The 27,199-nt window shown below is 50.3% G+C and overlaps 1 protein-coding gene across 1 annotated transcript in view; it reads left to right on the top strand.

Annotated features, from left to right (window-relative positions):
* The first annotated feature begins 13,297 nt into the window (after positions 1-13,297).
* The window catches only part of Muc5b (mucin 5B, oligomeric mucus/gel-forming), a 34,365-nt gene continuing 20,463 nt past the window's right edge, over positions 13,298-27,199 (top strand). Inside the window, exons 1-24 of the mRNA XM_087908691.1 lie at positions 13,298-13,367; positions 15,571-15,642; positions 16,029-16,097; positions 16,473-16,734; positions 16,891-17,002; positions 17,413-17,503; positions 17,772-17,878; positions 18,965-19,166; positions 19,599-19,724; positions 20,086-20,203; positions 20,291-20,429; positions 20,647-20,757; positions 21,045-21,114; positions 21,451-21,588; positions 21,958-22,122; positions 22,293-22,387; positions 23,168-23,294; positions 23,552-23,807; positions 24,107-24,162; positions 24,453-24,553; positions 24,771-24,922; positions 25,468-25,606; positions 25,706-25,819; positions 26,859-27,038. Coding sequence (XP_087764817.1) covers positions 13,298-13,367; positions 15,571-15,642; positions 16,029-16,097; positions 16,473-16,734; positions 16,891-17,002; positions 17,413-17,503; positions 17,772-17,878; positions 18,965-19,166; positions 19,599-19,724; positions 20,086-20,203; positions 20,291-20,429; positions 20,647-20,757; positions 21,045-21,114; positions 21,451-21,588; positions 21,958-22,122; positions 22,293-22,387; positions 23,168-23,294; positions 23,552-23,807; positions 24,107-24,162; positions 24,453-24,553; positions 24,771-24,922; positions 25,468-25,606; positions 25,706-25,819; positions 26,859-27,038 — 3,072 coding nt within the window. The remainder of the gene's footprint in view (positions 13,368-15,570; positions 15,643-16,028; positions 16,098-16,472; positions 16,735-16,890; positions 17,003-17,412; positions 17,504-17,771; positions 17,879-18,964; positions 19,167-19,598; positions 19,725-20,085; positions 20,204-20,290; positions 20,430-20,646; positions 20,758-21,044; positions 21,115-21,450; positions 21,589-21,957; positions 22,123-22,292; positions 22,388-23,167; positions 23,295-23,551; positions 23,808-24,106; positions 24,163-24,452; positions 24,554-24,770; positions 24,923-25,467; positions 25,607-25,705; positions 25,820-26,858; positions 27,039-27,199) is intronic.

Genomic DNA, 27,199 nt, shown 5'->3' with positions numbered 1-27,199 from the left:
GGTTTAGCTTGCTATTTTATTTAGTCCAGAACCCCAGCTCATGGAATGAAACTGCCCCAAGTGGATCTTCCCATTTTAGTTAATCTCATCTAAAAACTCTGTTGCAGACATGCCCAGGGATTTGTTTCTGTGGCAATCTAAATCCCATCAAGTTGACAAGATTACATATCACACTGGAGATGCTCCAATTTGGATATTACTTTGGATGTTTGGGAAAAAAATTAATAAACATAAAGAAGTTGCTATTGGGGACTGGAGAGATTACTTAGGGGTGGAGTCATAGTGTTCTTGCAGAGGACCTGAGTTTGATTCCCTGCACCTACGTTAGGTGACTCACAACTGCCTGCAACTTCAGTCTAGGGAATTTGATGCCCTCTTTTGGTCTCCGCACCCACCTGCATCTATGTATACATATATGCATGTACATCATTTAAAAATAACAATACAAATAAATCTTCAAAAGAGATTGAAATCATACTAAGTATGTGTTCCAATCATGAAGGAATAAGATTAGAAACTAATAACTGAAAAAAAACCTGAATTCACGGATATGTAGAAATTAAAAACGCTTTTACAGATCTAGTAGGACAAAGATCAATCACAAGGGAAGCTAGACAATACTGAAAGCTAATGAAAATAAAAACACAACAAACCCAAACTCGACATCACACGGAAGCAGGAGTAAAGAGGAGAGTCGGCAAGTCACAGTGGGTGAATGTGCTTGCCACCAAGCCTGGAAACCTCACTTCAACCCCTGGGACCCACATGGTGGGGAAGGAGAACCAGTTCCTGTAAATCATCCTTTAAAAAGGAAAAAGGAAACAGAACAGTGAGTGCTGTCGTTGGTTTTTGTTTGTTTGGGGTTTTTTGTTTTGTTTTTTTCTCTTTGAGGGTCCACCACCCAGCTCCCACATAAATACAGAGACTTATTCTTACTTATAAACGCCAGGCCTTAGCTTGGCTTCTTTCTAGCCAGCTTTTCTAACTTAGATTACCCCGATTCTCTTTATCTACATTTTGCCTCTGGACTTTTCGCCTTTCTTTATTCTTTCCTTCTCACTCTGTGACTAACCGTGTCACTGGGTGGCCAGCCCCTGGCATCCTCCTTTCCTCCTGTTCTTAATGCTCTCTCCTTGCTGTTCTTCTCCCCTAGATTTCTTCCCTATTTCTTCTCTCTGCCTGGCAGCCTCGCCGACCCCTCTCCTGCCTAGCTATTGGTAAGTCAGCTCTTTTTTTAGGCCAAACAGGTGTCTTAGGCAGACAGAGTAACACAGTTTCACAGAGTTACACAAATGCAACAGAAAAGGATGCAACACATCTTTGCATCGTTAAACAAATGTTTCACAGCATAAATGAATGTAACACATCTTAAAATAATATTCCTCAACAGAGTGCCTGCACTAGGAAGAACAGCCCTACCTCATAACCCAAGCCGGGATTTTAAGGAGCCAAGGAAAGAAAAGGAAACACAGCTGAAACTAGCAAAGGGGAAACGGCATTGGAAGTTAGAGCAGTGACCAAAGGGCGGAGCACAGACAATCCCTGTGGAACCCTCAGGAGCAAAGCTGGCTCCTCAGGAAGAACAGCAAATCTTGGGTTTGATTAGCTAAGGAGACGGGAGAGTAGACAAGCTACAAACTTAGGAAAAAGGGTTTGCTATCAACTTTACAGAAGTAAAAATGACAAAGAGAATATTCTGAACAACGTATGTCAACACACCTGATAATCTAGAATAAATGGACAAATTCCCAGAAATACACGACCGGCCTGAGAAGGAGCTGGTAGGTGAACAGACAAAGCTGCTACAGATCGTGGGAGGAATGCAAAGCTCCCTGGGACCTGATGCCTATATTGGTGAATGTGACAGTCCTCGTTTGCTTCCTCTTGCTGTGATAAAACCACCACAAGCACAGCAGCCTGGGGGAGGAGAGGGCTTCGTTCACTCGTATTCCATGTCACCGTCTGTCACTGAGGGCGGTCGGGGCAGGAACTCTAGGCAGGAACCCTGAGGCAGAAACTGCAGCAGAGACCATGGAGGAGAGCTGCTCGCTGGCTTCCTAGCCTTCTTTCTTATATCACCCAGGACCACCAGGGTGACACTGTCCATGGTCATGTCCATGTGCAATGACTTTGCACAGCAATCATTAACGAAGAAAATGCTCCAGACTTTTGTCACAGGCCAATCTTGTGGAGGTATTTTCTCAGTCGAGGTTCCCTTCTCTCAAATGATTCTAGTGTGTGTCAAACTGACATAAACCTGGGCGGCACATCTACCAAATGTTTAAGGAAGAATTAATAGCAATTCTCCTCAAATAGCAGTGTCTCCTCTAAGACACTGGAGAGGAAGTAACACGTCTCAGATCTCTCTATGAAGCCAGGACTACACTCACATCTAAGCCAGAGGACATACCACAGTACAGGAAATCTAATTATGAATTTTAAAAAAAGACTTTTAAAACTTTTGTATGTCTGTGAGTGTATGCCTGCATGTGTATATGTGCTCCACATGCTAGAAGTGCCTTGCCAGGCAGTGGTGGCGCACACCTTTAATCCCAGCACTCAGGAGGCAGAGGCAGGCAGATCTCTCTGTGAGTTTGAGTTCAGCCTGGTCTACAAAAGCTAGTTTCAGGACAGGCACCAAAGGTACACAGAGAAACCCTGTCTTGGAAAAAAAGAAGAAGAAGACCTACAAGACCAGAAGAGGCATTAGATCCTTTGGAATCAAGGTAACAAAGACTTGTGAACTGTCATGTGGATGCTGAGACCAGAACTCAGGTCCTCCACAAGAGCACCAAGTACTTTTAAACCCTGAGTCATCTCTCCAGTCCACTCCACTGATAAATCTTTTTTTAAAAAGATTATGTGTGTGAGTGTGTGTGTGTCTGAGATTTATGAGAGAGAGGTAGTTCTTGCCAGAGACCAGAAGAGGGCGCTAAATTTCCCTGAAACAGGAGTTATAGGTAGTTGTGAGCTGACCTGTGTGGTTGCTGGGAACTGAACTACAGTCCTCTGCAAGAGTAGGACTCACTCTGAACTGCTGAGACCCCGAGTATCACATTATAAATTTTGATGTAGAAAGTTTCCCCATCATAATAACTAGCTAAGTGAATCCAGCAGTCCTTAACAACTACCAGTAGCGGCTTCACACCAATGGACATTTGGGTAGTAATTACTGAGGTCAAATACCTGACAAGAAACCACGTAAGAAACAAAGGGTTTATTTTGGCTCATTGTTTGAAGATGCACTCCATCATGATGGGGAAGACATGAGAGCAGGTGTGTGACAAGGTTGGAAGGAGGTGGGGGATTCCCATAAGGAGTTGGAGGGGCAGATGAGATGCTGATATTACTAAATTAAATTGTCTACACGTATGAGATTCTCAGAGAATAACATTTAAAAGAAAAGGATTATGCAGCATGGCCAGTGGCTGCATTCATGGGCTGCAAAGATGGTTCTGGATATGAGAAATCCACCAGGGAGACAAGTCACATCCATAGAATGAAGAACAGTCACTGCTGTCACCTCGACTGATACAGAAAAAAATTACAAAATTTCAAAACTGCTTTATGATTTTAACAACATTCTCAACTGGAGGGAAAGGCTCAGACATAACAGAGATCGTGTGTGAAATCCCCAGTTAACCTCATATTCAGGGCAACAAAAACCTCAGCCAGCATTCACTTTTCTTTAATGTTGTGTTTGAATTTCTCGACAGAGAAAGGCAAGAAAAAGAATTAAAAGTTACCAACTTAGAAAAGAAGAAGTGAAATTGGTCGGTTGATAGAAACATCACTTTACTCACCACGGAGCCATTCAAGCTGATAAAAGCAGAAGTTGGATGCTATCAAAGAACAAGCAGAGAAGGAAATTGAAAAAAAAAACAATTTTGAGGTTGCTTGGTGGTTAAGAACACAAGTTGTTCTTGCGAAGAACCCAGGTTCAATTTCCAGCACAGATGTGATGGCTTGCAATTGTCCGTAACTCCAGATCCAGGGGCTAACACACCCGCTCTGGCATCCATGGCTCTGCGTGCATACAAACACCCATACACATAAAATAAACACTTTTTAAAAGTTTAATTTTTTTTTAATTTTCACAGCATCAATAAGAACAAAATATTTAGGAATGAATTTAATCAAGGAGGTCACACTGAGAGCAGCGAGAGAAACTTTCCACAGAGTGGAACCATGGCAGATTTCAAGACGGTATTGATGGAGCGTCGTTCAGAAGCTAGGTTCCAATGTTGGGGACTGGAGAATGGCTCAAGGGTTAAAACACTTGTTCTGCCTGTGCTAGGAGCGCATTTGAATCTTCAGTACCCACATACATATTGGGCAGGAGTGATCTCTGGAGCAAGCTGTCCAGCTAGACTAGCTGTGGGAAGTTCTGGGCTCAATGAGAGACCATCGCTCAAGATATAAGTGGAGAACCATCAAGGATGATATTTGGCACCAACCTCTGACCTCCACATGCATGTGCACACACTTTCATGCATGTGTACCTCCACACTTGCAAACATATATACAAATACATGCACATCACACAATAATATCTTTTTGATAAATTGAAAAGCCACCCTAAGTTCACATTGAATATCAGGAGACTCCCAAGATATGTGAAAACAATATGTATGATCGATCTATCTATCTATCTATCTATCTATCTATCTATCTATCTATCTATCTATCTATCTATCTATCTATCATCTATCTATCTATCTATCTATCTATCATCTATCTATCTATCTATCATCTATCTATCTATCATCTATCTATCTATCTATCTATCTATCTATCTATCATCTATCTATCATCTATCTATCTATATGTAGTTGAAAAAGAATAATATAACAACTAAGACAGCATCTTGCCATCATGGGGTCAGACACATGTCAAGGGCTGGAACTGAGCATCAGAGGCAGACTCTCATGGCCTATTGATGGTTGACCTGTGTGCCAAGAACTCTGGGTCTTTTCGACAGATGGTGCAGGAAAAACTGGATGACTAGAAACAGACAGATGCCAAAGAGTGAAATTGGATCCTTTCATCAGTGGCACAAAGACCTCCAAGTAAACCAAAACATAAACATCAGAGCCAATAAGCCAATATTATAAAGTGCTTAGGAGAAAACAGAAAAACTTTTAAACCATTGAATTTGGCAATGATTTACCCCATAGCTTTTTTCTTTTTGAGACAGGGTCTCTCTAAGAAGCCATGACTGACCTCGAACTCTCTATGTAGACCAGGCTGGCCTAGAACTCACAGAGATCCATTTATCCCTGCCATTTAAAAATGCACCACTATACCTATCTTGCACAACATATTTATGTAAAAAAATGTTCTAAGTTTTGACTATTTTAAAATAAAGCATCAACAAACTCTAAAAACCATCAAAGATGTTCTATGTCTTGCAGTATCAAATGTTTAGCCAAGATGCAATTCTTCATGCAAAAACAAGCATACCCAGGGCTGGAGGGACAGCTTAGTAGTTGGGAACACTTAACTGCTCTTCTAGAAGACCAGAGTTCATTTCCTACCACCTACACCAGAAGGCTCATAACCACCTTGTAACTTCAGTTTCAGGTCTCTGAACACAACACACCTACACACACATATACACACGTGCACATGTGCATACACACTCACATGCATGCATATATGCATATGTACGCATACACAGTTAAAATAAATTAAATATTTAGTAAAAGCCCAAGCAATTCATCTCATTAGCATGTTAAATTTGCTTTCATCTTTAATACATGATAAAATTATGTTTACCCAGGAATTGCTTTTAAATAAATTTCCTTATGAGTTATCGTCAGTAATTATTTGATTTGTACCAATTTTACGTAGCCAATGCCACATATCACACAGGTATAAAGATTTCAGGAGCAAAGCCCAGGGAATGAAAGAAAACAGAAAAGTCAAATTTCATCAAAATTAATTCCTGATGCTTTTTTCAGAGATGCTGCCTCATGTAGCCAAGCTGGCCTCAAACTCTCTATGTTTGTGGATGGCCTTGAACTTCTGATCCTCCTGTCTCCAATTCCCAAGGGCTGAGATTACAGGTGTGCACAGCCATATCTACTTCATGTGCTGTTGGGGATGGACTCCAGGCCATTCTGCATGCTGGGCAAGCATTCTACCAGCTGGAGCAGAGCCCCAGTGCGGAGTCGGTGGTTAAGAGCACTACCTACTCTTGCAGAGGACTCAGGTCTTGTTCCCAACATGCATATGGCAGCTCATCACTATGTGCAACTCCAAATCCAGGGGATCTGGTGACTTTTCCAGATTGCAAGAGTACTGCATACTCATGAAGCAGAGATATATATCCAGTCAGACTTTCATACGTATATAAAAAAATAAATCCTCCTTTGTATGAAGTATGAAAAGAAAAGCCCAGAAGAGGACAATGACTAATCACATGTTAGATAAAGGATTAATATCTAGAATATGCAAAATATCGAGTAACAAAATCAACAATAATCGACAGTTGGGAGAAACAAAACCAGGAAACTCGAGTTAATAATAAAGGACACACATACACATTTTCAAAGAAGGGGTATGATGGTCCAGTGAGTACATGGAAGGTTCTTACTGTCACCCACAGATGGGGAAATGTAAATGAGGCCACAGTGAGACACTACCTCACACCAACAAGGTGGCTGTTATCAGGGGGAATATTGGGGGCACAGGGTTGAGAAAGTTACAGATAAGCTGGAGTCTCACGCATGCCTGGTGGGAATCTAAGACGGTATAACTGCAAACAAAAACAGTCAGTGGGGTTCTCAAAAAGTTCAACAGAGAGGCTGTGCAAAATCATCCTACAGCCCAGCAACTCCCCCTTCTAGTCTTTGTCCAAAGGACTAGAAAGTACTGATTCAGATACTTGGACACAAGCATCCATGGCAGTATTGTTACTCAATAGCCAAAGGCAAGAGCAGACCAAGCATGTCCACTACAGATGAACAGACCGGCAGGTGTGGACTAACACAATGGACTATTGCTCAGCCTTAAATTCTAGCACATGCCACTGCGTGGGTGAACTTAGAGGACATCAAACTCAGATAATTGAACCAGTCACAAGAGGACACATACTGCATTACCTTCTTCTGAGGCCTCCAGAGCATCAGGAGATGAAGGATGGTGTCTTAGGTTTTCTATTGCTGTGAAGAGACACCATGGTATGGAAACTCTTATAAAGAAAACATTTAATTGGGGTGGCTCGCTTACAGCTTCAGAAGTTCGGCACATTATCATCATCCTTGGGAACATGGATGTCAGATGTGGTGTTGGATCTGAGAGTGCTGTATCTTGCAGGCAGTAAGAAGTCAACGAACACACTGAGCAGTATCCTGAGCATAGGAGACCTCAAAACCCACCCCTACAGTGACATACTTCCTCCAACAAGGCCACACCTCCTAATATCCCTATGAAATTATGGGGGCCAATTACATTCAGACTGTCGCATTTCACTCCCTGACCCCCAAAAAGCTTATAACAATATCATAATGCAAGATGCATTTAGTTCAACTTTAAAAGTCCCCATAGTCTATCACAGTTTCAATAATGCTTTAAAGTCCAAAGTTTGAAGTCTCTTCTGAGATTCATGTAATCTCTTAATTGTGATCACATATAAAAATCAAAATCAGAAAAGCAAATTACATACTTCCAACATATATGGTACAGAATATACATTTCCATTCCAAAATGTAGGGCAGGGAGCATAGTGAGGAAATACTGGACCAAAGCAAGACTGAAAACCATCTGGGCAAACTCCAAATTCTGCATCACCATGGCTGATGTCAAAATGCTCTTCAGATCCCCAACTCTGTTCAGCTTTGTTGACGGCAGCACCTTTCTTTTTCTTGGACTGTTTCCACTCCCTGTTAGCAACTCCCCTTGACAGGTATCCCATGACTCTGGCATCTCTAACATTTTGGGTTCCCTAAGGCAATCCAGGCTTCAGCTTCACAGGTTCACACAATGGCCTTTCTGTTAAGCCTCCATTCAGGGACACCCCTGACACAGGCCTGGCCTCAGTGGCTTTCTTTAGACACAGAGGCAAATTCCAGAACCATGAGCTGAAGCTGCCAAGTTCTGCGGCTTACTGGGGCTGGAACATGGACTGCTAGTTCAATTACAACTTCACCAACTTTTTGTCCTTCCCTGCCTAAGCTTGGCTGTCCTGAAACTTGTTCTGTAGACCAGGCTTTCCTGAAACTCAGACATCTGCCAGCCTCTGCCTTCCTAGTGCTTGGTTTAAAAGTGTCCTTATCACACCTAGCTCTGAGCTATTCTTTAGTTCCTTTCCATAATGTGGAAACTTAGTGGGTTCCCTGAGGTCATCGCTCCCTATATTCCATTTCTTAATCCATTTATCTCCTTGAACAGAAACTTGAGCTCCATTCCACTTTCTGATGCTCTTTTTTTTTCCTGAAAATTTTTATTTCGTAATTTACCCTGCTCAGCTTGCCCCTTATCATTATAAATCTTCATGAGAGTTATCACTAATAATCACACAACAGTATCTAGACTACATTATTTTGTGTTTTTCTTTGCCAGTGGAATTCATCTAAAAATTCTCATTTTCGCCTCAGGCAGACTCTTCAAACAAAGGCAAAGGGCGGCCTCTTTTCTCACCAAAACATCACAAGAATGAGCTCTAGGCAGCATACTAAAATTCTTCTCCTAGGAAACCTCTCGAGTGAGCACAGCACAATTGATCAAATCACACTCAGCACCACAGTCTTCCATGTTCCTATTAGCATGATCCATTAAGCTGCACTTAAAGCATTTCCTAATCCACAGTCCCCAAGTCCATATTCCTCCAAACAAAAGCATAGTCAGGCCGATCCCAGCAACACCCCAGTCCCGCTACCAACTTCTGTCTTAGTTAGGATTTCTATTGCTGTGAAGAGATGGTGTCTTTATAAAGAAAGCATTTAATTGGGGTGGCTCTCTTACAGTCAGAGGTTCAGCCCATTACCATCATGACAGGGAGCATGGCAGCATGCAGGCAGTCACGGTGCCGAGGCTGAGATTGCTACATCTTGCAAGCAACAGGAAGTCAACTAACACACTTGGTGGTATCCTGAGCATAGCAAACCTCAAAGCCCACTCTCACGGTGACGCACTTCCTCCAGCAAAGCCACACCTCCTAACAGTGTCACTCGCTATGAAATTTTGGGGGCCAATGACATTCAGACTGCCACAGATGGGTTGCCATGGCCGGAGGAAGCGAGATGTGCTTTAGTTTGAGAAGATGGGAAGTTCTGGAGGTAGATGGTTTGGATGTCTTCACGGCGCTGTAAATACACTTCATGCTCCTGGTTGTATGCTTAGGTGTGATTTTATGTTAGATCCGTTTTACCTAACTCATATGACATATAGTTCCACTTAAACATTCCTGTTAATATCGTTAACTTCTCCAACTAGAGAAAACCCTGAAAGTCCCCCCTTTCCTGACCTGCTCATTTGTCTTGCTCCCTCACTCTATGCGCCAGTCCTAGGCGCATAGGCTCCCTGCACCTGCCAGTCACTGCTGGGGCCTTTGCTCTGCTGCTTGATCTCTGATGTCACCATCCTACAGTCTCCAGGAGGCTGCCCATCACCCACCTGCCCTGCTACAGCAGGGTGACCTCCTCTTGGCTCCTGGATAACCGTGTTGCTGTCTCAAATAGCCCAGCCTTGGTACAGGACTTAAAGGGACCCCATGGATCTTGTCATATCCCTGTCAGGATCAGCACCAGCTCACAGCTAGATTATCAGTTAGAAGGGTACAGAGGGAAAGAGACCAGAAAACAACTGTGTGAGGTCCATGGTGGAGGCTAGGGAGATCAAGGTCCTTGGAGGAGGCAGGGGGAGCCAGGCATGCTTGTGAAACGTGGGTCGGGGGAAGCCAGGCCTGCTCGTGAAGCCTGGATCCAGGGTTGGAAGTGCATACTGAGCCTTCCTCATGTGATGATGACTCAGAGGAGCAGGATGTCAGAGTCAGGGTGACTGGTGTAACCTCCATAGCTTCTCCAGGGTCATCATGCAGTGTCATGTCTGTGATGACAGGCTAGAGTTTGGAGGCCATGAAAGCCTTGTATTCTCCATCTGTTTCGTCTTAAAGACTGGTCTTGCTAGAAACCTCTGAATGTACTGGGTGCATGGGCCCAACAGTGCCCAAACCAAAAAGCACTGTTTCTAGGATGGGTCAGCACAGGCTCTCTGTGGCCCTGGGGAACCTTTGTCCATAGGGACCATGTTCATCCCCGAGTTCTGTGTGACCCAGTGCAGTTCCCTTTGTCCTGGCTGGCCCTGGACTCAGAGACCAAGATGAAGGACAGGGTCCCGCCCCAGGCTCTGTGGTCAAAACCACAGAGCTGGTTCCTGGCATAGCCGAGGCACCCACACACACACACTCTGCACTCCAGGAGGCGGCTGGCCATCCGCTTGCTCCCCTCTCACCCCTGCCAAGCAGGAACAACCGTATCCCTCCCATCCCTCTCCTCGCTGTCCACAGTTTCCAACTCCTTCAACTGTGAAGAGGTAAACTCGAAAGGCTGTGCAAACAGGCCGGGTGGCCACCACATCCGGGATGTCTCAACAGCCACGACCCCAACAAGCTGTCACTCACCCTCCGTCCCCAGAGGTGTGCCCAGTGCCAGAACAAGGGAAGGACAGGTGGGAGCTGCAGCTCCCCTGGTGCAATGTGTGTATCTATTGGGTGCCTACTGTGTGCCGCTGTGGGCACAAAGGCTACAGTGCTTTGTTTTCTTTTTTTCCAAGTGAGGATAGACAGGAGTTGGCAATGTCACCTGAGCCGGGGGTGGATGAGGCCCACTGGGCCCAGATCAGTGGACACAGGGTGCCAGGTCCTGGGCATGGGAGAGAAACCAGTAAGGTAGCCAGGGGCACTCCAGAGGTGGGAGTCTATGGGATTCTCCCCTTGAGACCAGCTCAACAGTGAATTAAGTGAAATTGAGCCCTAGCTGTTGCCCAGCCTGTGAGCAGGAAGGAAGGCCCAGAACAGGTTGCAGCAGAGGCCTAGGCAAGCCACAACTGGTGACACAGACCACCTAGGAAGGGGACATTCCACTCTCCAGACCACCCCTGGGTGTCCTTCGGCAGTGGAAAGAGGAACTCATCACGGAAGAGGACATTGCAGATCTGAAGATCCTGATGGGCAGCATACAGAGCAAAGGTCCAATATGCAATACCAGACCCAGCACCAGGTCTCTAAGCAGGAGCCATGGGCCCCACGTGCTATACACATGCACTGGGCATTAAAGAAATTGCAGACAAAGATGAACAACAGGGGCCAGCCTGAGCACACCCAGGAACCTGGGGGCATCCGCCACGTCAGGAGCAGATGTGAGCAGACTTGACATCATTATTGATGAAGTCCACATTGTATACTTTTATCCATGCTGATTATGGTAAAGGACGCAACTTAGAAGCATGCACAGCCGCCCACATCCACCTCTAGAATGTTCTATCTTCCCAGCGGACACCCCTGGCCCCATTAAAGACACACTCACTCTTCAGCCTCTGGCATCCCAACTTACTTTCTGTCTCTGCAATTTTGACAACTCTGGGGTCCTTCCAGAAGTGGGACCCTGCAGGATTCTCTCTTTAGGGCCCGGAATCCTCAAGGTCCACCCAGGTTGTGGTGGGTATCAGAATGCCCCTCTCTGTTTAAGTCTGTATACTATTCCACTGCAGGGATTCGCCATCGCTTGCTCAGCCATTGTCCAAGCCATTGGGGCACCCCTGTTTTAGCAGTCATGGATGGGGTCACTACATGAGGGGTGACAGTATTAGTCATTGTTTTCTCTTTTTCTGGGGATGTGCCTCACAGTAGAACTACTAGACTATATAGCATTTCTGTTTTCAACCTAAGCCCCACTTGGCTGCCCACTGACTGAGCGGGATGCCCGCCTCACTGCATCCTCGCCAGCCCTACCTGTGTTCTGTTGCTTGATGGCAGCTGACCTCTAGGTGGTGAGACAGTTCAAAGGCTTTTCCTGCGGACAGTTCCCTTTCCCAGCATTCCATCTCTAGGAATTTATCCTCAGAAAGATAAGTGCGGGGACAGTCAGGGAGGGACTTCCAGGATACTGCAGTCACTCGAACACCGGACACTCCCCCAGCCTGGCCCACCCCCAGGAACTTTCTCAGGCTGCTGTGGTCTGGTGCGCATTGCTGGTGGCTGCGCGGCTGTAAGAGAAGGGATGAAAACACAGTCTGCGCACCTAACGGGAAAGCGATGCTACGATATGAACATCCTGCTCTTTGCACGGCCTAGAAATGGCATTGGTGGGTTTGTTCATGGTCAAGGAACGGGCTCCCCAAAACCCTCAGGAAGCCCAACCAACACAACTGAGAGAGCTGAGCCTCTGGGACTCCCCTTCAGGGTGAGCAGTCGAGTCAGGAAAGTCCCAGTCGTTCCCTCACCCCACTGTGCCCCCGAGGTTCACCAGTTCCATCGGCTGTGGCCCCAGGTAGGTCAGGGCCTTTTGTTAAGACCTAGGGTTAATAAGCCGGCCCTGGAAAGAGGTCGAGTTCACCAGGGGAAGTCTGTGGCCTACATTGGCCAAAATCAGTACAGAACCTCATTTTCACTACGTGCTTGAGCCCAGCAGCAGACAGGAGCCCAGAGATGCTCCTTTCTCAGAGTTGGTGAGGGGTTCCCTTCTCCTGGGACCCCCAGAAGCTGCAGAGACTCTACCAGATCCATGGCCATCTGGAATGTAACCAGAATCTCATTTTCCAGGCTGAGGAATGACCCTTGAGGAGTAGGCCCACCCTCAAGTCTTGCCCATTCTTTAGGGACTCAGTGCCGATCACCTGGGGTCAGTTTCCTGAGCAAACACAAGGCAAGGTTGCTGACCTTTTGACCCTGATCCTTGTGGTGTCCAGGCTCCCAGAGGAGCTGGCATAGGACTGCCTGACCAAATACCCACTCCATAGGCCCAGGGCTTCAAATCCAGAGTAGCCAGCTCCACCCCCTGGCCAAGCGCTGGCCCTTCCCTGCCCCATCTACTCCCTCCCAATTCTCAGAAGCCGCAGGGGGTGGGGGCCCTCTGTCTGGTGGCACAAGGCTGCAAATCCTTCCTCCTCCACGGCCTCTTCCTGCCATAGCCCCTCCCCAAGAGCAAACACACGTGGCTGTGCAGGGAGTAGACAGTGCCTTACCTGGCCTAGGAACTGGGCACTGGGCCAAGGTCTTCTGCTACATAAGTCCAGGCCCCCAGAGAGCTGTGCCTTGTCTCAGTCCCTCCTGCCTGCCCTCTGTGCTGTCCCTAGGATGGGCAGCAGGAGCTGGAACTGGGCTCTGGTCTGGGCCTCTGTGGCCTTATTCACGATATGGCCAACAGGTAAGGTCGAAGCCCCTTGCTCTCTAAAAACCATCTTCCCAGAGAGATGACTTCCACCTGGGGATTTTCCCTCCTGAGACGACAGGCATCTCCCACTGTCCCCAACTCCATGGTCCCAGGTCTTGCAGTTCTCTGGGCTCTGGATCCTATGTCCCACCCTCTAGCCCCGTCAGCAGCCTAAGGGCCTGGCTTGGATGGAGGCGTCTCGATGAAGTTGGGTGCTTTAAGCCTCAAGGTATCAACCCTGTGGGTGAAAACCCCATGACAGTCTTGGCTTTGGAAATGAAACAGAAATGAGGTCTTTCTGAGTCAGAGAGGTCTGCATCAGAATTAGAAAGGACAGAGACTCCTAGCAAGGACAGGCCCTGCTCTCCCACCAACTGCTGGGGGTCACAAGAACCAAGGCTGGGGCCTCCTTGGTGAAGTAGATTCTGCCTCTGGGTCTTAGGGCTGGAGCCAGATCAGATGGATCCGATACCCAGAGCTGTGGTCTGAACCCAGAACTGAGTCAGGTGGGCTGTGTGACCCTTGTCAGCAAAGCTGCTTTCCCTGCTGGTTTGCTCTTGAGAAAGCCGCAATACTAAGGCTGTCAGCAGTATTGGAAAGACGGCTCCCACGGGGCTCAGCTGTAAGCAAGCAGAGCTAGCTTGAATCCCCAGGTGTCATGACCCCTCCAAGCTGTACTCCCTAGACTAGGGAACCTCAGCTCCAGGCTTCCTGAATCTGTGAAAAGAAGACAGACAGTGAAGGAGGGTGGGGTCCCCAAAGCCCATTCTTGGAGAGCAAGAGAGGCCATGGTTGTCTCTCTTGCTTCCAAGGCTATCTGCTGACTGGGAACTGCTCTCCTGGGCCTTCTCCCTCCCTCCACAATGTGGCTCTCCCTAAGCCGGGTCCTGTCTGTCAGAGTGCTGCGCCTACCTGGCGAAGTCAGCCCTCCTTCCCACTCGCTTTACTTGGGAAGGGCAACTTTAAGCCCTGGGTTGGGGGAGCGTGTTTCTGTGTCAGCTGTGCCTGGGGTAAGGGCGAGAGGCTGGGCCCTCACGTAAAGGGGATCTGGTTTTTGTCCGGATGGGAAGCAGTAACCCAGATCAAGATGTTGTGTGTGTGTGGGGGGGGCGGGGGTGGCTGACAACTCTCTGGCTAAGTGGAGACGGAGAGATCTCAGCCTGAGGGAGACTAGCATAGAGCAGGAGTGCTTGGGGTGGGGGTGGTACCCTCACCCGTGGAGCCCTCCAGCAGATGGCAGCGGAAAGGCTGGGCCAGGAACATTTGGGAGAGGCTGTGGATCTGGGATCAGTAATGGACAGAGGGAGAGGCCATGCCCTCTGGGGAATGCAGTCAAGCGGGGCCCTTGAGGAAGGATTAATGCACAGGACGGTCCCTGCGGTTTCCAAATGTCAGCTGGACACGCTGGGAAAATCAAACAGGAAGCCGCGCTGCCCATGGCACTGGAGCGAGTGGCCATCTGGGTCAAGGCCTGGGGGCCATGGTCTCCTGCAAAGTGCTGGCCTTAAGGAGCCATCGGGCTTTGGAGGCTTGAGTTGTGGAGGTTGAAGCTGTCTCTTGGGCCTCGAGCAGTGAGGGTGTGGAGGTGGCCTTGCCCAGAGGCAATGGACCATCCAGGCCGCTGAGAGTGGACATCCTGCACCAAGAACTGAACCCCTCCTGCCACCTGCCCTGACCCATAGCTCCAGGCTGGGGCTGCCTCTGATCCTAGGTTTCTTTCTTCTGTGTCCCTCTTGGAAACCTCTGACTGGCTTCTCCCTCACAAAGCCAGTTTTTGTCTTCCAAGGGCCTCAAGTGAGGGGGCTGACCGTCACCTCCCGACAGATGGTCACAGTTCCAGTACCAATGCGGTTTCCTAATTGACTTCTTCAAGCCCCTGGGCACATATGCCCCACTCCTGGCAAGACCAGGTGTCACTCCATAGGTGCAGGTGGTGAGGGCCACTGCAGGGGAAGGACTGCCTGGGCTGGAAGGGTCAGAATTCCTGAGGACACCTGGCTCTTTGGTGATGGTTAGTGACTGAAAGCTACTACAACTGATGGGGTTGGAATCGCCAGGCCCAAGTCTGTGCAGGGTTTTGGAGATTACAGGAAGGTCTTGACCTGGGAGCAGAGCCAGTCCACGAGCCTCACACTAAGCCAGAGCAGTGGCCACGGTCTGATGGCTTCTTCTTGACTTGTCTTCTCCTTTCCTGCAGAGAGCCAGAGTCAGGTAGAACTGAGCTCAGAACCCCCCGAACTCACCGGAGATGGTCAGAGAGTGTACAGTGGTACGTGGCTCAGGCTCTGGGTTGGGGAGTCATATTCTGGCGGCAGGGGCAGCGTTGAGTGGGGTGGGATTCAGGTGGGCCAGGCAGATGGTCTCCCCACACCAGTTAACACAATGAGACTCCTGACTAGTCCGTTCTGCCCGAAGGCAGCGCTGGGCACACACAGACAGGAGCACCCAGAAGAGAAAGAGCTCCTGGGTAGACAGGGGGATGTTTCAGGGGGAGGGTCGGGGGTGACCATGGAGAAACTGGATAGCCTGGAACCAACCTGTTAGTCCTAGGCTTTCCGATTTCCTTGAGGTGGGCATTGAAGAGAGTGGGTGGTCAGGGAGGAGATCCCCAGCCCCAGCCTCAGTCTCAGTGTAACCTGGCCCTTCCTACTGCAGCACCCACATCCTCGTCCACCCAGCACGTCACCTTCATCCCCCCCATGACCGTCTTCCCGACCATGAGCCGTAAGTGGGCAATACCTACGCCTGTCAGGCCAAGAAGCGTGGCGGGGGGGGGGGGCTTGCCAGTCTGATTGAAGCTGACATAGCGTGAGGCCTCTGCACAGCTATGAAAACCGTCTGGAACTTGACCTGTGAACATCCATTGACTACCTTGGAGTGTCTGGACTACAGCAAATGAAAGGGATGAGGGATGGGTCTGGGTCTTCAGGTTTTATCCAAGCAACTGAGGGAGTGGAATAGCAGAGAACTGGCCCATGGAGCTATTGGTAGTTGGTTTCTCTGCTCCAAAGATACTGCTGTGGCCCCAGGAGATTGTCCCTTAGGTAGCTGGGTAAGGAGTGCTGGCTATCAGTGGTGACTCCGTCTGTTTCCCTGTAGCCGCAAACCTGGCGCACAATGGGAGGGTGTGCAGCACGTGGGGTGACTTCCACTACAAGACCTTCGACGGTGACATGTTCCACTTCCCCGGCCTCTGTAACTATGTCTTCTCTTCACACTGCGGGGCCACCTACGAGGACTTCAACATCCAACTGCGCCGTGGTCTTGAGGGCTCCAGGCCCGTGGTCACTCATGTGGTCCTCAGGGCCCAGGGGCTGGTGATTGAGCTGGCCAATGGCTCTGTCCTGGTGGACGGACAGCGGTGAGTTGGGTCTTGGGAAGAAGCATGTTCAAGCCAGGCCTTTAGACCTTGCTCTGTCCCCACTTGGTCCTCTGGGGAGGGGTCAGGAGCAGAGCAAGTGGGGAGGACAGCCCCTGCTCATACCACACTGAAGGAAGACCAGAACTTTCTGCCTAGGGTGGGGCTGCCCTACAGCCGTGCAGGTCTTCTGATGGAGAAGACCAGTGGGTATGTGAAGGTCAGCATCCGGCTAGTCCTCACCTTCCTGTGGAATGAAGACAGTGCTCTGGTAAGGACATTAACCCACATTTCCCTACAGCCCTCCCAATAACCCTATATAAGCCTTACACAGGCCCTTACAGCCTCACATAATCCCCTCTTAGTTCCACAGATCCCCAGAATCTCCCGTTTCCCACACCCCCCCATTCTCCTCTATAACCCCTCACAGTTTCCATAGACCCCACAAAGCTCCCCACAGATTTCATAAACTCTCAGAGTCACCCCTGGCTTCCTACAGTCTCCCCCATAACCTCACAGTTCACCCACAGCTTCTCTAGGGACCTATTATAGGGCCCCTACAGATTATCGGGGGAATATCTCCTATGGTCCCCTGGGCAAGTGGGGTGGGAAGCTACCAGGTAAGCCTTAGAGCCAAAGCAGAAGCCCTGAGGCTGGAGTTGCTCTGTCTCCCCCTCTCAGCTGGAGCTGGACTCCAAATATACTAACCAGACGTGTGGGCTGTGCGGCGACTTCAACGGGCTCCCAGCTGTCAACGAGTTCTACGCCCACAGTGAGTACCATTGAGTCTTCAGGCTAGGTGGTCCCAAGGGACAGAGAATCAAGGAAGTCCAGGAGGGACGGGGGTGTTGCAGAGACATTGAGGATGGAAGTGTGTGTGTGTGTGTGTGTGTGTGTGTGTGAGAGAGAGAGAGAGAGAGAGAGAGAGAGAGAGAGAGAGAGAGAGAGAAAGAGAGAGAGAGAGAGAGAGATCCAGATAGAGTCCTCTGATAGCTACCTCCGGAAGTCTATCTCCTGACTGTGAGTTCTCCCTCCTGCAGACACCAGGCTGACCCCTATACAGTTTGGAAACCTGCAGAAGCTGGATGGTCCTACTGAGCAGTGCCAGGACACCCTGCCCTCAGCGGTCAGCAATTGCACAGATAGGGTGAGCACCTTGATCATACCACAGCTCCCAAGGCTGGGGACAGTGCGCGGCATGCATCAACTGATAGAATACCAGAGAACTTCCTGGCCAAAGGCTGTGGAACATCTTTGGGTGACAAGACAGTGAGAGCTTTCCTGCTCCTGAACAGTCAGAGAATGGCCTCTGGCCTCTGAGCCCTCAGGAAATTGCTGCTGGGGCCTGAGGGAGGCGGGCCAAGTTGGCTTTCCCCCGTGGGACCAAATGGATCACATTTTTGATGGAAGTCACAACCCACTCACCATACAAGTTCTCTGTGTGTAAGTGATGTGTGTGGAGATGTGTACCCACCACCACACAGAGGTCCAAGGTGGACCCTCAAGGAACCCCTCCTATGAGCAGGGAGGACTCATCCTTAGGGTCTGACTCCAGAAACCCTGAAGCCTGATTCCTACCTAAACTGTGAAGTGAATGAGAATGTTGTCAAATCCTGGCCGAGTGGGGGTACTGGAGTAGGAAGGGGTTAAGTAGCAGCACTGAGTCCATGGGGGCCACCTGAGGGTTGGCGTTATCTTTATTTCTCTGTCTTCTGAATCACAACACTGGAGTGCATTCTGCACTCGCCTGGGTGCACAAGTCACAAGTCAGCATGTCTTGGAGCCTTGAAATAGGAGGTGGGAGGAACAGAGAGCCCTGGGTCACTCCCTCAGAGCCAAGCAGAGCTCTATACCCAGGCACAGCACAACATTTGGATAGCATAATGTATAAGGAAGGTGGATGGATAATGGGTGGATGGTTGATGGATGGGTAGATGAGTGATAGATGAGTGGATGGATGGATGGATGGATGGATGAAGTAGGTGATTGGTGGATGGAGGGGTAGCTGAGTGATTAATGAATGACAGACAGATGGTAGATGGATGATGGGTGGATAATGAATGGATGGATAGATGATGGATGGACAGACAGACAAATGGATGTATAGGTGGAAGGAACCTCCAGGTGAAGAGGGGCTTCCTGTATGGCCTAGGAAGGGCAGGGTTCCTATTACAAGTGTCATGGCAATCCTGTTTGAGGGTCAGAAGATGCTTAGCCTCTCTGTACTCCCCAGGAGGACATCTGCCGCCGCATCCTGCTTGGGCCTGCCTTTGCCGAGTGTATTGCCCTGGTAGATGTCAACATGTACTTGGATGCCTGTGTCCAGGATCTGTGCCGCTGCCCCACATGCCCATGCGCCACTTTTGCTGAATATTCCCGCCAGTGTGCCCATGCAGGAGGCCATCCGCAGAACTGGAGGAGTCCTGATCTCTGCAGTGAGTTCCTCACTAGAGGTCTTGAGCTTAGACCATGACTAGGAAGTCAAGATAAGAGAATCACTTAAGGGCCACAGAAGGGGTGAATGCCAGGGAAAGAGAGGTAGTGGAGAGGTTGAGAGGAAGATGCTGTACCTGAGGGTTCTGCTGTTGGTCTCAGAGTGGGGACTCAGTTGTGTCCCTGAGCACAGCAACAAGATATGGTTCCAGAACCTTGAGGCAGGACCTCCTGGAGAGCAGTGGCCTCAAGTGGCCATAGGTAGAGAAGGAGGTATGAGAAGTGTTGGGTCCCTGCTCTCTAGCCTGCTGCTTTACTTAGCAGATGGTGCTCTGGGACCTCAGTGGACATGGGAGCAGAGAGTGGGCATGGCTCCCACTGACTGCAGCAGTTAGGACCCACTTCTCCTAGGTCAAGAGCTATCTCTGTTACAGACTGGACATGCCCCTTCAACATGGAACACCAGGAGTGCAGCTCGCCCTGCGTGGATACCTGCTCCAACCCCCAACGCTCTCAACTCTGCGAGGATCACTGCATGGATGGCTGCTTCTGTCCCCCAGGCAGGCCCTGTGCCCCTCCATGGCTACCTTTGGGGTTATGGTCTCCCCCTCAGCTGATCCTCTCCACTCCTAATGGCAATAGGCCTGGCTAGGGGTTGCATCCCAAGGTTAAAGGCAGGATGGACACTGATTATTAACAAGGATGAGATCTGATGATCTATGTACAGAAAACAGGTGCTTTTAGTCCTTGAGTTCAGGTGGGGAAACTAAGGCCCAGAGGAGCTTATACCAATAGTTCAGGCTGGGGCAGCATTCTAGACGAGGGGCCCTTCCTGCTGCCTAGGACTGGGATTGTCTTGGAGGCAAGCTGCCCCATGTTACCTGTACCGGGAGCATCTGTAACCACTGTCCCTTCCTCCAGGCACTGTGCTGGATGACATCAGACACTTGGGCTGCCTGCCCCTGGAGCAGTGCCATTGCACCCATGGTGGCCACACTTATGCCCCTGGAGAGTCTTTCAACACCAGTTGCAGCTCCTGGTAAGCTTAACCACCTTTGTGGAGGTGTGCAGGGTGAGGCTTGTCTCTTACCGCTGTAAACCCTTCTGCTAATGGACTCCCCCACAGCACCTGCTCTGGGGGATTGTGGCAGTGCCAGGACCTGCCGTGCCCCGGCACCTGCTCTGTGCAAGGCGGGTCCCATGTCTTCACCTATGATGAGAAACTCTACAATGTGCATGGGGACTGCAGCTATGTTCTGTCCAAGGTACGGCCGCAATCCTGGCCCACAGGGTTCTGTGAGGGTCCACAGCAGGGGCGAAGGTCATGGAGAACCTCTATGCTGACAGGGAAGTCCCAGGCCCATAACAAGCTCCCTATGGTGAACCAGGGACCCGAGGATACCTCCAGAACCCCTCCAGGCCTTGAGAGGTCATGCATAAGAGAACTCCACATCCAACTCCACATCTTGGGTTTCTTGACAGAAATGTGCAGATAGCGGCTTCACTGTGCTGGTCGATCTGCGAAAATGTGGATTGACGGATACTGAGAACTGCCTCAAAGCAGTTACCCTCAACCTCAATAGCGGGGACATGGTGAGCACTGGGACTCTGATGACCACCACATTATGGGCTGCAAGTGACAGATTAGGGAAGCATGGGGAGTAGAGACTGGCCAGAGTAAAGAGAGGTTGCTACTCCCTCTCTAAGTCCTCAGGTAGGAACAGCCACCACCCCTGTGGAGAGAACCTACTGCTAGGGCGGGCCTGAGCTTCCATCCTAGCTCTGTCACTGGGTTGGGGAGGAGGATTCTGCCAGAATTCTTCCTATAAGTGGCTGGCTGGGCCCTGTGGGTACTGACTGTGTCCACCACACGCGACCAGGTCATCCGGATCCAGGCCAACGGTGCTGTGTTCCTGAACTCCATCTTTACTCAGCTTCCCATGTCAGCAGGTGTGTGGCTCCCTGGGACAGCAAGCCAAGGCTGGCACTTTCAGTGTGCAATCATATTTCAGCACTGAGTAGAGTCTAGCTCCCAGTGAGCTCTTTGTGGCCTCAGGCAGCTCTAGCGTTTCCCCTGGGGTGACAAGTTGCTATCCCTGCTTCAATGGGAATCCTACATCAGGCAGTGCAACCATGCCCCCTCGGGGCAGCTGGCAGCCATTTATAACCATGCACATTCGGGAGCTTTGAGCATGGGATTTTTTTGGTGCCCCCCTCCTGGGTCAGCCAGCACTGCCGTGTGTGATGGGCCAACTCCCAGCGTGTCTAACCCCTCTCCCCTTACAGCCAATGTCACCATCTTCAGCCCATCATCCTTCTTCATCGTGGTGCAGACAGGCATGGGACTGCAGCTGCAGGTGCAGCTGGTGCCCATCATGCAGGTGTTTGTCAGGCTGGACCCCTCCTACCATGGCCAGATGTGTGGTGAGGCACCAGCGGGTTTGAGGGTGGGACCGTGGCGGGGAGACTGGTGGGGATGAGATCCACCCTAACTCTAGGCTGTGAAGTGGGATGTCCTGTGGAGGGGATTGGGAAGCACTGGCTCCAGAGCTCAGTGGAGACCCCTGAACCACCCAGCACACTTGACATCTGCCCAGTAACCCGTGGAGTGGCCTGGGAGGGCAGATTCGCTGGGGGCTAGCTATTAGGGGCTCATCTGTGGGCAGTTGTAGAATGAAGCACTAGAGAGGGTCTTTCTTCCCAGTCCTCCTTTGATGGTGCTTAGAGGGGCGACAACCCTGGGGAGAGTGGCCAGGTTGAACAACCTGCTGACCTCCTGACTCCGGTCACTAGGCCTGTGTGGTAACTTCAACCAGAACCAGGCTGATGACTTCACAGCCCTCAGTGGGGTAGTGGAGGGCACAGGAGCCGCCTTCTCCAACACCTGGAAGACTCAAGCCTCCTGCCCCAATTCTAAGAACACCTTTGAGGACCCCTGTTCATACAGCGTGGAGACGGGTAAGCACCCTCTCTAGTCTTCGGCCATTCCAACAGCCCTTCCTGATCTCTGGGGCTACAAAACCCCTGGGGGAAGGGCTCAGAGAATTCCCACATAGACAGAAAGGCATGAGGCGTTAGGGTTGAAGAGGAAGCAGGTGAGAGGCAGCCAACATTTCTTCCTTCCCTAGAGAACTATGCCCAGAAGTGGTGTTCCATGCTCACCGAAAGCTCAGGAGTCTTCTCGGCCTGCCATGCCACTGTCAGCCCGGTGCCCTTCTACTCGGTGAGACCACGGTCTGCTGGACCTGGGTGGGGCAGGTATAGGAGCCCTGGGAGGCTGGACTCCCAGGTCCACCCACCACTGCCCACGCTGGTGTTTACTTCTCAGTTAAAGGGTTCACCAACAGAGAAGCTGAAAAAGAAGGTCCTGGGAGCTCAGAAAGGTCCTTAGTGGTCCTAGTGTATGCCCAACCTCCCTCTTGTAAGGACAGCAGGTGCTGGAACCGAGCTACTTCACGGCCTTGTCTCCCTAGGCTCCCCCATAAAGGCTTCTTTCTATGTTGACCCCATTCAGACGTGATAAGAGCACTGCAGAGTACCTTTTAGGGGACACACTTTAAACAGCACTCCAAAGCTTTAGTACATCATTCCATCCCCGAGGGTGTGTCTCCAGGTAACCCAATTCCATGACACCTTGCTGACACACCCCGCTGAGCCCATCCCATCCAAGCCCCCTATGTGCAGCCCAGTTAGAACAATGCCCTTGTCTTATGGAGATTCTTCCCCAGGGCCCCTGCCTTAGGCTTCAGGCCTTCCTGAACCCTGGTTTGCTCTCCATTCTGGCTGCCATTTTACCCTGTGGCTTCTGACACTGTCCCTAATATGAATCCCAGGCCACACCTCCAAGACCCTGCTCGTCAAAGTTTCTGACGGGGTGGCTCCCGCTAGGAAGCCACAGGTCCAGCCTTGAGCAGGGTTTGACGGATGTTGATGGGAAAGTCCAGTGAGCAATAAGGAACCTAGGAGACAGAGGTACCTGACTTCCTGATGTCTTATCTCCCAGAACTGCATGTTTGACACGTGCAACTGTGAAGACAGCGAGGACTGCATGTGTGCCGCCCTGTCCTCCTATGTGCACGCCTGTGCCGCCAAGGGCGTGCTGCTCAGTGGCTGGAGGGACAATGTCTGCTGTGAGTGTTCTGTGGGCCACCAAGGCTCCTTGGCACAGGTTAGGCCTCCCCACGGTAGGCACCTGGATCCTGTCACTCTGGCACAGGGGCACTTGGGACCCTGGACAGCAGTAGCCATCATATCCTGTCCCATGTCTGCAAGAACCTTTCGTCCTATTGTGTCAACAATGGTGTCACTAGTCTACGTCAGGGAAGAACAAGGGCCATGTCAGTTCCCACAGCCATTGATCTCCCTGTACCATTTCTTCCTCCTATAGTCAAGTACATGAACAACTGTCCCAAAACCAAGAGCTACTCCTATGCAGTGAGCACTTGCGAGCCTACCTGCCGCTCTCTGAGTGAAGCTGACGTCACCTGTGGCATCTCCTTTGTGCCTGTGGATGGCTGCACCTGCCCTGAAGGCACTTTCCTGAATGACAAGGGTCACTGTGTGCGTGATGAGGAGTGCCCCTGCTTCTTCCATGGAACTGTGGTGGCCCCCAGAGAGTTCGTTATGGACAATGGGGTGGTGTGGTAAGAAAGACCATCCTTACCCATCCTTTTTCCTCACAGGTCTGTGTTAGGGGGGTTGCTAGTGGTCCTTCTATACCCGGAAGTTTGTGTGGCCTTCTAGTATTAGCATAGGCTGGAGACTAAACCTTTAGTGTATGGGAACATGGGGTCCAGGGTCTTCCCAAGGACCCCTAACAGCAGGCATCCTCTTGGTGTTGGGAGGAGGCAAAGAGGCCCAGACCTTGGTGGGGTATGGAGAGTACTGGGGTAGAATGTGGGAGATACCGGGCCTGGAGCAGGGGTCCTACTGTCTTTTGTAGTTCATGTGAAAAGGGGAAGCTGACCTGTCTTGGAGCCCTGATGCAGCAGAACACAGGTACCATTCCACCCTGACCAGCCTGTACTTCACCATGGTTGCTGTGCCAAGATGCTCGAGGGGAAGAGAGCCTGTGGGCTCTGCGGCAGTGTGGCTGTAGGGCTCTTGGGGATGTGGGATATACCCTCTGGGGCAGGTCCATACAGACTGGGTGCTTGGGACAGAGCACAAAGTCACGCAAGACCTAAACTTTCTACAGTCCAAGCAGCAAGACAGGGTCAGGAGACCGGAGACCACAGAGACCAGGAATGTCCTGTTCCAGGCCTCTCTCACATGCTTGTCCTCCCCAGAGTGCCAGGCACCTATGGTATATCTGGACTGTAACAACGCCTCAGTTGGTGACCAAGGGTCTGAATGCCTCAGAAGCTGCCACACACTGGATGTGGAATGTGTGAGTTCTCTTGGTGCAACACCAACCTTCATCCACCATTCTAAGCTACAGGAAGAGTGGGGGGGGATATCACTGAAAAGTCAGTGGTTTTGGGTTTTGGCCTCCTCTTGGGCGTTCAAAGGACAAGCGTCTCCTTGCTTGCTGTCCTGGGCACCTGAATAGGGCTGAGGGAACAGGATGTTGTTTCAGTCCCTGACCAGGCTACCTGTGTCCACAGTTCAGCACACACTGCGTCTCAGGCTGTGTGTGTCCCTCAGGGCTGGTAGCAGACGGGAATGGGGGCTGCATCGCAGAGGAGGACTGCCCCTGCATACACAATGAGGCCACCTATAGACCTGGGGAGAGCATCCGGGTAGACTGCAATAACTGGTAGGTTCAGGGACCCTCACAGGGTATCTGCAGGGTCACTGGTCTGAGATGTCCTTGCCATGTCAGAGGTTCCAGGACCCTCAGAGGGTATCTGCAGGGTCACTGGTCTGAGATGTCCTTGGCATGTCAGAGGTTCAGGGACCCTCACAGGTTATCAGCAGGGTCACTGGTCTGAGATGTCCTTGGCATATCAGAGGTTCAGGGACCCTCACAGGGTATCAGCAGGGTCACTGGTCTGAGATGTCCTTGGCATGTCAGAAGTTCCGGGACCCTCAGAGGGTATCTGCAGGGACACTGGTCTGAGACGGCCTTGGCATTTCAGGGGCCTCAGCATGTTTCTTGGGAACCAAGGTACTCAGAGGACCCCATTCTGGGAAGGAAGGGCTATTTCTCCAGTGGGGGTGACCATATACACACCCATACAAGACCAAGGCTTGATGTAATCTGAGCTTGATCCCCTAAGTGAAGTGGCACGCTGGCACAGGACAGGGACAGCCAGTCTCAGGGGACAATACCCTTGTCAGTAATGACTTCTACTTTCACAGTACCTGCAAGAACCGCCGGTGGGAGTGCACTAACCAACCTTGTATGGGTTCATGTGTGGCCTATGGGGATGGCCATTTTGTTACCTTTGATGGTGAACGCTACATCTTTGAAGGCAGCTGCGAGTATACCTTGGCTCAGGTGTGTGGTCCCTGGCCCCTGCCAATGAGTCACCATTCTCTATCCTTCCCACCACTTATTTCTGAGCTGTGACCAGAGCCTCATCTTTTTCCTTCTCAGGACTACTGCAGAGGCAACACCAGTACTGATGGGACCTTTCGTATTGTCACTGAGAATGTCCCTTGTGGGACCACAGGAACCACATGTTCCAAGGCCATCAAGATCTTTGTGGAGGTGATAGTATACTTAGAGCCACCGGGGACTGCGTCCCTCCCTCTGCAGTGTTACCTCTGGTTGTCCAGCCATCAGCTATTCTCAAGGACAGGATAGCAAGTGACCCAAACCCAGGACTTATAATAGCAAACTATCGTCTTCCAAACTGGAGCCAGGATTAGATCAAGGCAAGCAGGACTGCGTTCCTGCCTTTCTGGGCTAGAGGTTCCAGCAGTCCTTGGTTTGTGGCATCACTCCAGTCTGCCTTTCTACTCATGACCTTCTGCTCTGTGTCTATATGTCTCTGGTCATTGTTAGGACAGTCACTGGGCTTAGGGGACACCCAGGTAATTTCAGAAAACCCATCTCAAGATCCTCCAAAGGCTCTTTTTCTAGTAAAGTGTTATTTTAAAGTCCTCAGAATCATGTGTATATTTGGGAGGGATATTATACTCAGTACCCCACTTCTGGCAAAAGGAAGTCAGAATTCAAGGTAGAAAGCAGAGCTGCTGGCTTGGGGTGTATCTTAGTTAGGGTTTCTGTTGCCGCAATAAAACACCATGACCAAAAGCAAGTTGGGAAGGAAAGGGTTTATTCACCTTACACTTCCAGATCATAGTCCATCATTGGAGGAAGTCAGGACAAGAACTCAAGCAGGGCAGGAACCTGGAGGCAGAAGCTGATACAGAGGCCATGGAGGATGCTGTTTACTGGCTTGCTTCCCCTGGCTTGCTCAGCCTGCTTTTTATAGAATCCAGGACCACCAGCCCAGGGATGGCACCACCCACCATTGACTGGGCCCTCCTTCACTGATCACTAATTGAGAAAATTGAGACAGTTGGGTCTCAATGAAGCATTTCCTCAGCTGGCTCTGAGGTGGGTGGGGGATGGTATAAGGCAGCGTTGCACATGTGAGCCTTTGGAGATCTATAAGTGTGCGGCCTGAGTTTCCCTACTCCTCAGTGAGTCTTCATCTGTTGAGTCCTCCTCCAAGGGCAGCAGGCAAGCTCCCGGTCTCCCAATTCCCTGACACTGTTGCCCTATATCTCTCCATCTACAGAGCTATGAGCTGATTCTTCATGAGGGTAACTTCAAGGTGGTAGAGAGAGGGCCAAGTGGGGACCCTCCATACAAGATCAGATACATGGGCATTTTCCTGGTCACTGAGATCCGCAGTGGGATAGTCGTGTCCTGGGACAGGAAGACCAGTGTGTTTGTCCGACTGCAGCAGCATTACAAGGCAAGTGTGGCCACCATGCACCCTGCTTCTAGACCCAGCTAAGATTGGTCTAGGGCTGACAGCTGACATTGAAAGCCCTCATCACCGAGACCACACACAACACCAGGTTCCAAGAAGGACAAGTTAAAATCGCAATGCATAATGGGTGTGCTGGAATCATG

Source organism: Myodes glareolus, chromosome 7, assembly GCF_982192425.1.
Source record: "Myodes glareolus chromosome 7, mMyoGla1.1, whole genome shotgun sequence".
Classification (NCBI taxonomy): Eukaryota; Metazoa; Chordata; class Mammalia; order Rodentia; family Cricetidae; genus Myodes; species Myodes glareolus.
Note: the sequence above shows the minus strand (reverse complement) of the source record. Positions and strands in the feature narration are given on the sequence as shown.